The sequence below is a fragment of the Lissotriton helveticus genome, chromosome 10, assembly GCF_964261635.1.
Source record: "Lissotriton helveticus chromosome 10, aLisHel1.1, whole genome shotgun sequence".
In the NCBI taxonomy this organism is placed as follows: domain Eukaryota; kingdom Metazoa; phylum Chordata; class Amphibia; order Caudata; family Salamandridae; genus Lissotriton; species Lissotriton helveticus.
Window position 1 is genome coordinate 1023515496 of NC_136071.1, and position 15169 is coordinate 1023530664.

Sequence of the window (15169 nt, forward strand, 5' to 3'; positions counted from 1 at the left end):
GCGGTGCAGGTAACCAAGACTTTATACATATAGTCTGTATTTGCCCTGCTATGTACCATGGACGTCGGTACTGGCTTAAGGATAAACTCAACGAGCTCGGAGTCCGCACCTGCCGATCCGCGATAGTCCAGACCCTATGTTCAGCGGACGCCCAACTGATCTGTAGACTAGTAAAATTCCTGGACAGTTTCGCAGAAAAAACAAGGCATGCTGCCACTTGCCGGATTCCCATTGAGTCGTAAGAACATTGCTGAAAGACAAATTGGTATCGCAGAAACTTTGCTGTAATTGGTTTGACTCTTTGCAGAAATTCTTCATTTATCTCCTTTCCCCGTCCTCTTCTTATTTATTTCCTTGTCTAAGTTTTAAAAGTTTGTTCTAAATGTTGTAGAATGCTATAAATTGTAGTGGTTTTAATTAACCGAACAATAAAGAATTTACTTACTTAGAGCGGATACCTGCTCACAATTTTGGTAGTGGAGTCTACATTCAGTAACCCAGCGAAACGATGATGGGTGCTTTCAAGTGAGGACATCAAATCTTTAAAACAGTCCTCAACCGCCTCCTTCTCTCCCCGCCTCCACTATAGCAGTCATTATGTTATTTTCTATGCTTGAGGTGAGAAAGTGGCAGGCACACTGCGCTGGCTTCTCAACAGATAATCTGACCCTACTACAATAACTGACTTTGCTGCAATCTACAAAGAAACGTTCTTTTGTTTGCAGTGGCGCGGTGCACACTCTCAATCACAGTGGTGCAGATCCGAGTCCTCGTTTTGTATAACAATCAGCTTAGAAGGGCACTCGGTGCTTCAGTTTCTAGTGCTTTCCAGCAGTTGTAACATCTTCTTAGAATGCCTTGTTGCTCTAATGGGTGCAATTCTTGATATTTACGTTTTCCTGGTCTTCATTGCTTGATTTTGCTTGCGCGAAAGTCACTCATAGTCATTGAAATGTCACTCATAATTACACTGAAATTATGAAAATGTCACACATTACAATATGTTGAGTTCATTAGTTCAATGAGATGAGAGACTGTCTTTTCACCATGATCTGCAACATAATGCACTGCTTTTTCATTCTTTATTGCATGGCAAATGCTTGTTCTTTTCCTTTGCTGTATCTCAAATATAGTCTCACAATGACTGTTGGTAAATCGCTCTGATGCACCTAGAACGCGTCCGTGCTATATCCGAACAGAATAAATAAAATCAGAGCGTAGCTGCTTCCAAAATGCCAGTACACTCGTTTAATTGCAGGTAATCACAATTATAACACGTAACTCTAAAACAATGCACTATTTAAAAATATATCGGTCTCTGAAAGCTGACAAGTTGCAGTTACCAAAACACATTCGGTCAGTCATCCTAAATCCCATCATGCTCAGCGGCGGTCATAGAGTGTATTTCTAACGTATTACGCGTGCTTCACGTCAGCTCTACGCCGCTGTTTTCCTCTCTATGGTTCAGGGAGAAGAGGAAGAGCTATACTAAAGCGCAGTAATGTCGGATAAAAAGCAGACAGTGGATCTGGGTTTGCTGGAGGAGGACGACGAATTTGAGGAGTTTCCCGCAGAAGGTAAAGATGACGTCTTAACCGTGTTCTAGCTGGCTGGGGTATGGGTAGGCTGAGCAGACAACAGCCTTCTCCTGATTGTGCACACTAAAATAAAAGCCGCAGTAGTAAGGGATTTAGGAGACCCATTCCCAACGAGAGACCTGTGCTTTTCGAGCTGTTGCAGACCAATTTTAATAAAACTTCGTGCAGTGTTAGCTTAAATGGTGGATCGTTTGTGGTGTGTTTAGTTCTCATGCAAATGTTGTTTCTACTCCAATACTTGTACTTTGAAGAGCCGCATCCTGACAACATGGCGACCCACTGTATGCATGACTTAGCATTTTCTGCTTTGAGGCTTTGGTCTCTAAGGTGCGTTTTAGTTACTTTGCATGCGGGTTTAACTCACTGTGGAACTTTTTTTAGTCAGTTCATTTGTGTTTTTATGAGTGCGCTACAAGAGGTTTGGCATGTAGTGTTTAAACGATTTTCCCGAGTTTCCAAAAACGATTGGATAAACTGGTTCTTTCGGAGGAGAAATGAATGTGGGTGAGCCACCATAACACCAGTTTGGTATTTTCTGTTTCTGTTTACCAGGTCGTTATAGAAAGCCCCTTTTGTAGGTTACGTCATTTATCTGATGTTGGTCATGTGGGCACAGTAATGGTGTGCTGTCCACCTGCTCCCCGCCCTTAACGTGTTTGTGTATCTCGCTGCTAAACACTGAGCCAGTTTTCCATCACGTTAAAGAATAGAGGTCCGTTTACAATATGGGTATGTCCATTTCAAGCTGGGATGCACAATCTGCTTGAAACGTTCTTTGTGTCTTGTTTGTGAAAGTGGGCGGAAAACATGTAGTCCCAAAGACTTGACTGGAAATCTTAATAGCTGATATAGGCTAGCTTTCGGAGAGGAGCTATGATGGTTGAACTTCATGTTTTTCGACATCACAGTATAGATGCCTTGGTTTGTTACTACAGAAAAACAGACCACCATGTAGCTAGGTACTGTGTTTAGACTAAATAGTACAAACCGCATTAATATGTAACTCTGGAAAAAACCACACTACCCTATGCCTTGTTATAGAGAATTGGCCACCCTGCCATCAAAAAGCAACGCAGTCAATTTGTTTTGCATTGGCAGTGGGACAACTGCTTGTGTTATAATGGTCTAAATCAGTGTAGTTCCTGTAAAACAGCCACAATGCATCATGGTACCGGCTGCGCTGTTCGTTAACAGAAATCACACATGGATACAGACCATTGAAGAGAGCACCAAGAAAATAAGTTGAGGAATTCTTGAATTTCAGTGTAAAGGTGGTATGAAAAAGACTGGTCCCAAGTAACAGATTATTATAATTTGCAGATGTGTTGACCCAGCCTTAGGGTATAACGAGTGAAATCACCTTTTCATTAGACAGCAAGGCAGCCTAAAGAACTTGCAGTCCCATAGCACAAACGCTGGTAATGCCAACTGCTCTCTTTACCCTTTTGAGTTTGATAAAGTATCAGTATGCAGCAATAAAAATATCACTTATTTCTAATGCTTTAACACTGTAAGACAGTATGTGGTGAGGGTGGCTTGGACTGTTTACTTCCACTTGTCATAGCGCGGGGACACGCCGGTGCGCGTAACCAGGCGCTCTATAAATCTCCCTAATAATAATAATGTGTCAGTAAATGTTATCTAAATATGCCACAAGAACTCTTCTTACCAGTTCAAGCCGCAAGGCTTAGTTTTTTTTTTTTTTTTTTCGAGCTTTGGTTCTTAGTGCACATTTAATATCTTAGCTTTCAATCAACATCATTTTACTACTTTTAGTTTCTGGGAAAATAAAGGAGATGAAGATCCTGCGTGCTCCAAAGGCTGCTAAAATGCATATTTTGAAGTGCTAAGACTGTCGTGGTCCTTTTTAATTGTTGGAGTGGGTGCGGCAAGAGAGACAACAAAAGGGTGGTGTGGGAGGGAAGAAGCAACACTGTCAAGGGGGGTGGGAGGGAATGAAGCAAAACTGAGAAGGTGAGTGGGAGGGGACAAAGATTCACTGAGAAGGTGGTGTGAGTGGACAGGAAGCAACACAGATGACTGGGTGGGAGGGAAAGGAGCAACATGGGACAACCAGGGAGGGGAAGAAGCCACGTGGACGCCTGGTGGTGGCAGGGAAAAGGCAACACTGACCAAGCCAACAGAGGAAGAAGAAGGAAAAAAAGAAAAATAGTACCTCAATCACAGCTTGAGCAGTGAACGAATACTAATCAAGATGAAACAATCAGTAGTTGGTCCATGCTCCACATGAAAGAAGGGGTAGTGAAGCTGGCATGCGCTAGCCAATTAGGTGGCTGCAAATAAGAGCGCTAGTGAAGTCAACAAATAGTAAGGTGTGGGGGGGGCCTTGAAGCCCCTTGTACACCATGTCTCTCAAAAGCGATAGCTCTTGCACACTGTCTTAGCAAAACCTAAACATGCTTTCTCAATGTGGAATCCTTCTACATGGTTAATTGAGTAATACACAACAGCCATAGTTACAGTGCTCTGGGACCAAGTTAATGTTAGTAATATGTGTCCAACGCCACATTAATTAATATTCAGCTATCCGCAACGCCTAGAACTTCATTCTCTCCCTAGACCGCTCTCAATCAGGCTTTTGCACCAACCACAGCCCAGAGACGGCTCTCATTGCAGCCACCGATTACATCAGAAGCTTCCTCGACCAGGGAGAAACTGAGGCTCTTATCCTCCTTGACCTCTCTGTAGCTTTCAATATGGTCTTCCACAAGTCACTCATCGGAAAGCTTCAGCAACTGGGTATCTGCAGATGGACAAAACTCAACGAGTTAGACTCCTACCCCCCCCCCCCCCCCCCACCCCCTCCACACACACACACTTCAGAATCCAAGAAACTCATATGCTCATTCCCTCAATGATCTTTGGTCAGCTCAACACTCTTCAATATCTACATGGCCCCCCTTGGTGACATTGCCAGAGTCCACGTCATCAATTTATTTATTTTATTTATTTATTTATTTAATTTATATGGCGCGTTATAACCACAGGGGTCAATAAAGTATTCAATGCAATCGATTCACATCTCAACCTCTCCCTTACCTACTCAGCCAGCACCGCCAACACAACCTTCGCCAACTGCATGAGAAACGTCATTGCTTGGATAAAAAACAACTGGCTCCAGCTCAACAGTCAAACCCGAAGTCTTCAGCCACAACCCCTCCCCATGACACCTTCTGTGGCCCTCCAAACAAGACCCTCTCCTGCGTACCATACCAAAAACCTCCGTATCATGCTGGACACCAACTTCTCCATGAGTAGACAGATCAGTGCCATCTCCTCATCATGCATACTGCATCCTAGGAATGCAGTTTCAAGTGGATCCCACTGAACACCAGATGAACGGTTGCCCAGGATTGATCACAAGTAGACTTGATTACGGAACCGCCCTCTACGTTGGAATCATGGCCCATGGCCTGAGCAGACTCAAAACCTCCCAGAACGCTGCCGCCAGACTCACCCTGAACATCCTGCAAAATAACAACATATATCCTCACCTCAACAATCTCCACTGGCTCCCAGTGCGGGAAAGATGTAAGTTCAAGCTACTCACTCACACCTACAAAGCTCTGCATAAAACTGGTCCAGCTTACCTCCGCCTCTACCAATCCACCAGACAACTTTCGTCATCCACCAGACAACTTCCATTAGAGTCCCAGGCAAGAACACAACTCCCTTGCATCAAGAAGACCAGAAGCGGAGGACGCTCCTTCTAATACCTTGCAGCCAAGACCTGGAACGACCTCCCAGAACACATCGGAACCTCCCCCTCCCTTGTTGACTTCTGAAGGAAGCTCAAGACATGGCTCTTCTAGACGAAACGGGCATGATCTTCTCTATCACCCCCCCTTCCCACTCAGGCCTGCCCTTTTCAGCGCCTGGATACCCTCACTGGTGATTAACTGCGCTTTACAAATTCACATAAGTTTTACATATATTTTGGAAATTCAAACATTTTTCCAAGCAGCAGCATATTGGTTATGAAAATACACACATTTCCTCCCCAAATGGACCCACTTCGATTTTGGTACACATACCAAAGTAACCAATCAAAATCTTCAATTTAGTAGGCAGGGTAGCACACAGAAGAGTTACTTACAGGTAATTGGAGAGCTATCATTAACTAGTTTTGAAGACCCCTGGGATAACATTCCCAGACATGTTGTCTTTTTCACGTTTGTATCCTATTTGATTTCACATACCTTCGAAGTTGATACAGTGAACCACTATCTATGCATATATTGATAACTTTAATTATTTGTGAATAATTGTTTGAGCAATTAGGTGAGCAAGTACCCTTAATAACACATGTTGTCTTTGAGGTTCCGTTCATTTTGACTCAACACGTTACTGGGGGTGTTTCCTTCTGATGCAGACTTAGAAATAGAAGAGTAAACCTTGCTAGTAATACATAACTACTGTGAGTATGAGAATCCTTTAAGTTTTGTCTCTCGTTCCTTCCCAAATAACGTTTCTGATCAGATCAACTATCTCCTGCTCCAGGCATGTAGGTATTATCTTTTAAACTTGCCAATCTTCCAAAATGTAGCACATATCCCGACAAACTGTACAGAATGTTTCCATTTACTGACCTGTTGTATAGCCTTGCTGTCCCCCTCTTCTAATTAGTTCTAAATAACCAACCTATGCACTTACCTCATTGATGCTATGCTAATAGATTAACTGAAAGGGCAGTGTGACAACTGAGGCCCTATTTAGAACATACTTCAAGGAGGCCTTTTTTGTAAGAGTTTAGGATTGCATTTAACACTTCAAAGATCCTCTACCGTTGCTGATAACTCAGACTTGCTCTTTGTATGACATCACTCAGGATCCCTGGATATGAAATCTGCTTTTTGTGGAGATGTATCCTTCTATTGCTGTTACAAAGAGTTACTTAATTCTTGTACTCATCCTTAAGGCTTCTAAGTATGAACATCTCAGGGACGCCCGGAACTGGGGGCGTGGAGGGAGAGCGGACTGGACACATGGGGGGACATGTATGCGGACTCGCAGTTACTAACATTTGAGGAATTAGTAGATACATTTGGAGTGCCACAGGGCTCCTTTCTGCTACATGCCTTACTGAAACACTTTTCCTTGCAGGCATGGAACACTGATCGGTTAGAACCTGTCACTTCGCACCTACTACAAACACTGCTCACGCATGGCCGCAGTCGACGAGCCATAACAGCCATTAGACTAGATGATCCTCCTGCATTGGCGACGCTGCGAGCTTACTGGGACTGACTGATAAACAATGGCAGCAGTGTCTTAGCCAACCCAAAACTGTCTGGGCCAACGCTAGGGTAAAATATACTTACCTTCACCACACCTATATCCCTCCCCACAGACGCGCGCACATGTACCCTACTGCCATGGACGTATGCCCCAGATGTCGAGACCGGGGAGCCACTTTTATGCACATGGTCTGGACTTCAACTAACTTTCAAATATTTTGGTCGGAGGTGGCCACTGTGCTCACAGAAGCGGCAGACTCGTGGGTAGAGGTGGAAACACTCCACCTCCTGTTAGCAGTCACGAGACGCAACTCGTCCCGTAAGAATCTGAGCAAATTTCTGGATCTTGCTCTGGGTTTGGCTAAGTGTAAAATTGCCATGACCTGGAAGGCACACACAGGTCCCAAGATTAATGCATGGCTGCTGGATCTACGGAGGGCATTGGCCCTCAGAATGTACAAATCTGAGAGGCTGCGGCGAGCATTTTTTGCTTGCCACTCCAGGTAACGTGATTTGGGGTTTTTGTTGTTAGCGGTAAGAAGTGTGCATTTCAGCCTTTGATCTGAGGCAGTGTTCTTCGTCTACCCGGCAGTTTGTTGCCTTAAGTTATATGTTAAGGGTTACAATTCAAACAATGCGTTTTATTCAGATAGCAGTTTTAAAAAGAAAAACAGTTTTTCTGTTTTGCCCCTTGTTGGATGCTTTCTTAGTTGTCAATGACAGGCTTTGTTGTCGTGTGGACCATTAGTATTAGATTACCAAGCTCCTGCCTTTGGTTGTGCTAATGTCCTACTGCTTGCTGTAGGCATTCCTGGGTGTATGGAAGGCCCCACACTTTTCTAGTATAGAGAAGAATTGTTGATTACTCCCATCAGAAATTTGTATTCAGAGGTTTGGTAGGGTAGGTCAGATACTGTTGTTTTATCTTTGTCAGCAAAGACCTTTTCGGGAGGTTAACTGTAACCGCTGCAAGGGCTTGTCTCTTCTGTCGAGGCAAACATGCATTTGTTATAGCTGATCTACAGATGCAAGATAGCCTTCCTTAAGGTCCTTCTGTTAATACTCCAAACAAAATTCTTTCTAAGATTTCATCTATTTTAATGTATCTTTGAGATGTCCTAATTGTGATAAATAAGTCCATAGCTTTGATTATATAGATTAACTTGTTTTAAACGATAAGGGGAAGGCCAGCAAAGCTTCTTCTCTTTTGTAAGCTGCTTTTTAAGCGACAAACCTTTTGTAAATGCCTGTAGGTTCATTTGCTTTTGGGATTGAGCTAAAAATCCGAATGACACGGATGTTGAAGTTATATCATTTTGTATATCATTTTGTTTCAAAGTTTTGGGCGCTCATTTAAACGTTAAAGAAATCCCTTCTGGATTAGTGCTTTTCTCAATTTGTTTCCATGTTGCCTAGTGCATTGCCTGATTACAAGTGTGATTTTCTAAGCATAAGCAGCACACTGATGTGATTTAATCACTCTCCGCATCATGGCCAGGTAGTGTGGTCAGAAGTTTGTTTGAAGTGTTTTGGGCAGTCTGAAGTTGCAGATTATGTGTTGGTGGATGGAGGGCACAGAATTCAGGAAACGTGGTGCGAGTAGTTTACAATACCGAATCACTTTTCAGAAAGCAGATAAGCATTTGTTCTACATTTAACTGAATTGGAAATAAACTCGTGGTCTGTTAAGACAAGATGATTGTGACAGATTCCTGTATGAAGAACCTGCAGCAGTAATGTTAACAATATATTGGTATGTGTACTTTCCTCACACTGTTTGTTTGATGCTAAAATTGTAATTCAAAGTGTAGAACTTTTTAAAAAATAGGTCTTCTGTCTCAAATAGTGAAATCCTTTTATTGTCTCTCATTTTTGGACTATCGTAGCTTACCAAATCTGCCTCCAGTAGAGGAGGAAACGGTTTATGGAAAGAGTGAGGGCTGCACCACTGCCTACTTTAGCTCGGCAGGAGCGCATGCCTACTGCTTAGTTAGCCTTTGGACATCTGGACATCCGATCAGCTGCTTGGAAGTACTCCACCAAAGCTCAGTAGGGATAAATGTCTGAGATTCTGTCTCTTGGAGATGTGGCAATATCGGTCCTGTATGTCAATAGGACACCTTATTTGCATCTCCAGTTAAAGATTGGTTTGCAGGTGGACTCCAGCAAAAATTGACCGGCTGCTGTTGGAGCCTACAAACGCAGGCCTATTTATCAATGATGCTGTCAATACATCTGATGGACCCGATATATTTGTTCCAGTTTTGGAGGCACATGGGCCTTCTGAGACCTTAAGCTGGTCCTGGCCAGGCTGTTGCAAAAACCTTTTTAAATTACTGGTGTCATGTGACCTAATGCTTTTATCATCTCTTCTGTCTAGATAAGTGATATTACCAAGGCACATATGCAAGCTGCAACGCCTTTGCACGGCATGATCTTTCACACTATTTCACTTGGAAATGGTCGCCTTGATTACTCATCCCACCTCTTTCCAGGGCTCGCGAAGTTCATCTGAACAAGTTAGCAGTCCAAGTGGTGTTTGTAACAAGGCTTGTATGCTATATATGTCAGCTTAATTGTACTATTTTTATTATTTTATGCTGCCATGCTTTCTCGCTGAGTAAATATTACAATTACCCGATCCTTAGATTGAACCCAAGTGGAAAGTTAACATATTTGTTTGCTTTGCTAACGGTTCCTCTTTAGTCCTTTATTTTCCCTAATAGTGTACTTGGCCTCTGGTTTGAATTTTAACCGCACTTGTTCATTGATCTGGAATAGGATTACCTTTCTTATGGTACTATTGTGAAAATAGTCTGACTCTTGCTGACCAGAGTAACCAAACTCCAATTTAGAAATGATAAAGCAAGAAAAAGTGACACTTTGTGTTGTGCCATTTAGGGGAAAGAACTCCACTCTTAAATCATGCAAATGAGCAACAACCAGAGTAAAGAAGGAAACTTCGTTTTTTATTTTGATGAGTTTCTTATAATTAATTGCTAGGGGTATTGGAGCTTGTTATCACCTAATCAAGGAGTAGGTGTACAATTCACACTTTGCTACCTAGAGAAACCCTTTTATAATTTCCACATCTTTCAATGAGAATGGAGTGCACTATGAGGAAAGCCATGGTTTGACGTTAGAGTAAAGTGCAGAACTTTCCTGGCTATCTAGAAGGATCCGTTTAGGACAACTACATTTCCCGGCTTTCTGGTCCGATTATTTTAACTGCTCCCTAAGACCATTTTGAGTTGTAACTATTGATGGTCTAATGAGTCACTCTTTCCCCTATACTCTTGAGGGGCCTTTGCCACATACCTTCACATGTTCTGCCTTACCCCCTCTGGTCTTGTATAACCACTGCGCGGCTTTTAATACTTTGTTTTAGAAAAAGTTTGTTCCCCTTCACCAGCAATATTTATATCTAGAATTGGCTGTGTGCAATGGCCCTAAGTCACTTCTCTCTCAAATTGGCAACCACTGCTTCCTCAGAAAAAAAAATCACACTGCAAATAAAACCCAGACAGCATGTATCAACTGCCCTTTCTATGCAAGATCTTGTCTCTCATTGCCAGAACCAAGATTCAGATTTCCCAACAAGATTTGGATCCTGATCTATCTTGATGAAGATGACTTTCTATTAATAGATATCTCTCATCTCCTGCATTTGTTTGTATATCAAAAAACAAAAACTTTGAGGTACAGCCAGTCTCCTTAAACCATGCCCATTTGGCCAACTCATCCATTTGCCACCTAATGTTGTTAGTATTTATATTCACCTAACAAATGCCTTGTAAGGCCGATAAAGATTTTCGGATTATCCAGATGTGTTATTTAGATAACTGTTCATATCCTGTGTGATGGCAACCAATTTAGAGTGCATGGCTGAAAGGATTTTAATTATGCATTGACCTATGCGTTTCTCTGATTGTGGTGTGCGAAGTTTGAAGGCATAGTTGGCGTACATGACAAATTGAGTGTTGCACATAAGCAGGGGTGTTGGAGAAAAATGTGTAAATAAGCGCAGCCACATCTGAAGATAATATGATCGTGTTGATGGCTGGTTTCCCATGCAGGGCTTTAAGACTATCAAGCACAGATAGCTGCATTATTGATAAAATAAAACTGCAATAATAAAACTGCCTTGTTTTCATGAATGAGCCCCTACTATGCAGCTGTACCCCACCGTTCTCCTGTCCAATCTATACTATAGAGCTACAATACAAACTACTTTGATCCACTTCCTTTCAGAATGTGTGAACTCCCTTCTATGAAAAATACTGATCTGTATCCCTCCAATGCAACTTGTAAAGCGTTCCTCTGTTGCTTTAAGCTAAATTCAAGCACAACAAATACCTAAAGTCTCAAAATAGCATCTTCAGAATTGCAGTATTCTGGTTAAATATCTGTTGGCCCTAGTAAAGTGGCCTCCCCGCTCGCTAAGAATCCTTAGTTAAGAAATTTCTAAATTTTAAAATAGTCTTTCTTGCAGATATTTGTTCTAAATGTAAGCATCATTGTCTAATTTCCTGGAGATCTGCCTAACAGCCATTTACTAATTAATGTCTCATTTTTATGAAGCACAGCACAACTGTCAATGTGTAGTACTACGAAACAATAAACCCACACTTTAAACAATCAAGTAACCATTTAAGGTGCAAAGTCAAAATGATAATGACTGTAGTTCAAGCCAGTATCAATATGGTGCATAAAGGAAATTGGAACATAGCAGCTAATTGTTGTGGGAAAGTTAACAGGGATAAGAGGTAGAAGGCTGAGGGTTCAGAAGTTTAGGTATAAAGGAGAGCTAAAAGTGAGTGTTTGTAAAATAGGAATTGGTGGAAAAACCTAACGTAGAATGACCTGGCAGAAATTATCCAAACATTACATGGAGAGTTGGGGTAGAAGTAATAAAAATACACAAAGTAAGGGAAAGGTAAAATATGAGACATGGAAGTGCAATGGTAGGATATAGAAGAAAGTCAAGTATTGCCTAGGTAGAGTGAATAATAAGGAGAAGGGAAACTAAGAGCGACCATCCAGCGAGAGACAAGGTAGAAATGAGCTAAGGATTTATGATCCGAGAAAAGGCAGAAGTAGAGTAAGATGTGATAATAGGCAGAGATAAAATGTGGGGAACCTACTTCAGGGGAGTAAGGGATGATATGGGGTTAAGGGAGCGCAGTGTATAAAGCGAATAAGCAGGAGGCCAGTGACTGAGATTTAACTCTGATAGCATTTACACAAGTGTTTTTAGTTCTTTGCAAAATTTATAGGAGGTCCTTAGAGCATCTCAGTCAACTGGTAGTAAGTTCTAAATAGCAAAAGCAGCACCCAAAAAGTACTGAGCACCAACTTTGTAGAAGTGTTGAGATGTTTATCAAAACATCAAATTTTTGATACCACAAGAGATTTTTCAGAGGTGATGGCAGTCTAGGTGGTGTTTGTGAAAAACCTTGCGTGCTATATATGCCAGCTTAAATGTAATTCCGACTTCTAGAGGAAGCCCACAAAGTTGCTCTTTCAGGCCTTATGTAGTTAAACCTTTCAGTTATGCATGCCATTTTAGCCACACATTAACCTAGCCTGCTAGACTTCAACTCTGATGGCATCATGTATAGGTGAAAATGCGGTCTCAATACATACCTTGCCACTCCCGTTCACTTGCGTTTCAATTTGCATTGTGGTATTGCCAGCATTGTAGCTAACCGTTTAGAAATTGTATGTAATTGTTAACCAAAGTAGTCCAGCTTCTTTTACCACCCATGTATCTTTTATTTTGCTTTGGTGAGACAATATTGTCCACATCTAGATCATTGTCTCAAATATTTTTTGTTAAGTGGGGTTATGTTGCTATTTCAAGTTACTAGTCCTTGTTCCACTAAAGTCTAAGTTCATCAGATTGAAAATAGATTCCATCATCAAGACATAAAAACGGACATAAAAAATGCAACATAAAAGCAATAATAGTTAGTAAAAATTCATAAAAACCAACCATTCCAAAATACTCATCAATGCAATGGTGGTAAATGATATTGGAAATTTCCTAAAAAGAACTCAATATGTGATCCCAGTGTACTAGAATCTTCAGAGTCAAACAGTCCGTTCATGTCTAATGGACCAAGAGCCAAATCTATCAGTCATTTTGCGATTCTCAAATAGCAATTTTTTGCAAATCGCTATTTGAGAATCCCAAAATGCTATGTATGTAGGATTTGCAATAAATTTTGTGAATCCTACATATTCCTTAATTGCAAATCTCAAATTTGAGATTCGCAATTAAGGAATACCTCCCCATTCATTCCTATGTGCCTAGAGGCCCATAGGAATGAATGGCAAGCCATTCTCAATTTGCGATTAGCAATTAGTGAATCACAAATTGAGACTGCAATTTCAAGGGTGCAGGGGTGTCCAAAGGACACCCTGTTGCACCCCTGAAATAAGCATGGGTGCACATGTGGCGCACATACATGTCCTAAAGGCATGTATGTGCTTCACATAGCACTTTGAAAAATGCAAAAAAGTGAATTTTTCAAAGAAATCGCAAATTACCACCAACTTGAGGTTGGTGGTAATTTGCGATTCCTGAAGGCCAAATTGCACTTTTTTGGTGCTTCTTACATTGCCTTTAGGAATCGCAAAATTTGCGATTTCTTCCTTATTTTGCACTCAGATTTGCCTCATACCTACCATTTGGCAAAATTGCGATCGCAAACGCTGAAATTCTGCGCATTTCGGCGTTTGCGAATGCAATTCTGCTTGATACATATGGCCCCAAGTCACAAAAAGAAATTTGGCTTCAGTCACCACAATCGCCTTTGAGGAATCGCTTCTGCCAATCCTAAGTGCATATACTCGATTCGATAGTCCCAAGAGCTGAAATGGGCACGCAATCCACCTAGTTCTGGGTTTAGCATATTTAGGGCGAAAAAACAACAAATATTCCTCTCAAAGAGGATATATGGTTGACACGGAGTGTGCCCGGGCTTTGCAGGCTCCCATGATGAAGTGTACACCGCAATTGGGAGGGTTTCATACCCAAACTGCAAAACCGATGAACAAGCACGCACCGGACACACACAATTTAAGAAATCCTCTGCCCTAGGTGCAGAGTTGTGCAATAAAAAGCGCCTTGAGAGGCTACCTGTGCAACTGGACAATTAGTTCTGGGCAGCAACTCCCAATAGCTTGATTTAACCACCACCCACACAGTGGGCAGGAGAGAAAGAGGGCAATACCAAAAAATGAGCTAGGCCTAGCTCGTATCATGTTTTTTTTTTTTATTTAGGCCAGCCACTTGATTTTCTTGGAGCATTGTAGTTTAAAAATGTCAACAAGCCCTCTAAAGGGGCATAGTTCTTTTGTAGCCCAAATGTGCACAAAATAAAGTAACCGCCTGAGGGCAGCCGCCTCAGGGACAGGGTTGAGGTCCAGATCCAATCTGAGGGGCACCAAGGGTGTGCCTTCCCCTAATCCAGTTAGGGCTCTGATGAAATTGTTCTCACTAGTGCCCAATGTACCAGTGTGCAAAAACACAGTTGATGGACAGAATGTAGAACAATGTCATACATTCATCCCAGTACAAGGATCTGGGCCTAAATCCATCGTTTTTTTGCACTCCACACCACCCTGGGTTAGACACTGGCTATATGCAAATCAGCTCTGACCCTGTGCCTCATGGGAACAGTCCAGTCCGAACTACCAAGCCATGTCTTTCCCAGACCGGAATCAAGCATCCAAGGACCGGTTTCTGGCTATCAGCCTTTATCAGCCTGGATAGCTTGACTCCAGTGGTGTGGAGAGCAATGTACCAGTGTGGCAATATCGCCATAGTTCAGCACCATATAGAGCAGCATCCCTTGACTGGTACATCTAGATCTCATTTGCAAGAAGGATCGAGAGCCATTATGCCTTTTTTGGTACATCTAAGAATTGCCCCTGCTCTATGGGTTAACAAATGCAAGCTTTTGAGGATCTGTGGAATCCAGGAGCCAGAGTTGGCCGAACCCCCCAGTAGTCAAATACCCTGACCCTTTCTAATGTTTTCTTCCTCACGCTTATAGTGCCCTTTGCTCTCCTACCCCCTGGAATAAGCCATTTGCTTTGTTTTGGTAGCATTGATTTATATCTATCTCTCTATCTCTATCTCAAAAGTGTTGTTGGCAAAAAAAAAAAGGGCCAGGACTTTCTGGCCTGCTACAGGGGGAGGGGAGTCATGGGCTCACTTGGTCATTAACCTGAAACAGTAGTTAATATAAAGAAGGATAAGGGTAGGAGCCACAACGCAACCCTGGCGTGCAGGCCCTAGTTAAT

General features: G+C 42.1%; 1 protein-coding gene across 1 annotated transcript in view; it reads left to right on the forward strand.

Annotated features, from left to right (window-relative positions):
* The first annotated feature begins 1421 nt into the window (after nt 1-1421).
* The window catches only part of SEM1 (SEM1 26S proteasome subunit), a 40240-nt gene continuing 26492 nt past the window's right edge, over nt 1422-15169 (forward strand). The window contains exon 1 of the mRNA XM_078663720.1: nt 1422-1577. Within this exon, the coding sequence (XP_078519846.1) occupies nt 1502-1577 (76 nt within the window). The 5' untranslated portion in view covers nt 1422-1501. The remainder of the gene's footprint in view (nt 1578-15169) is intronic.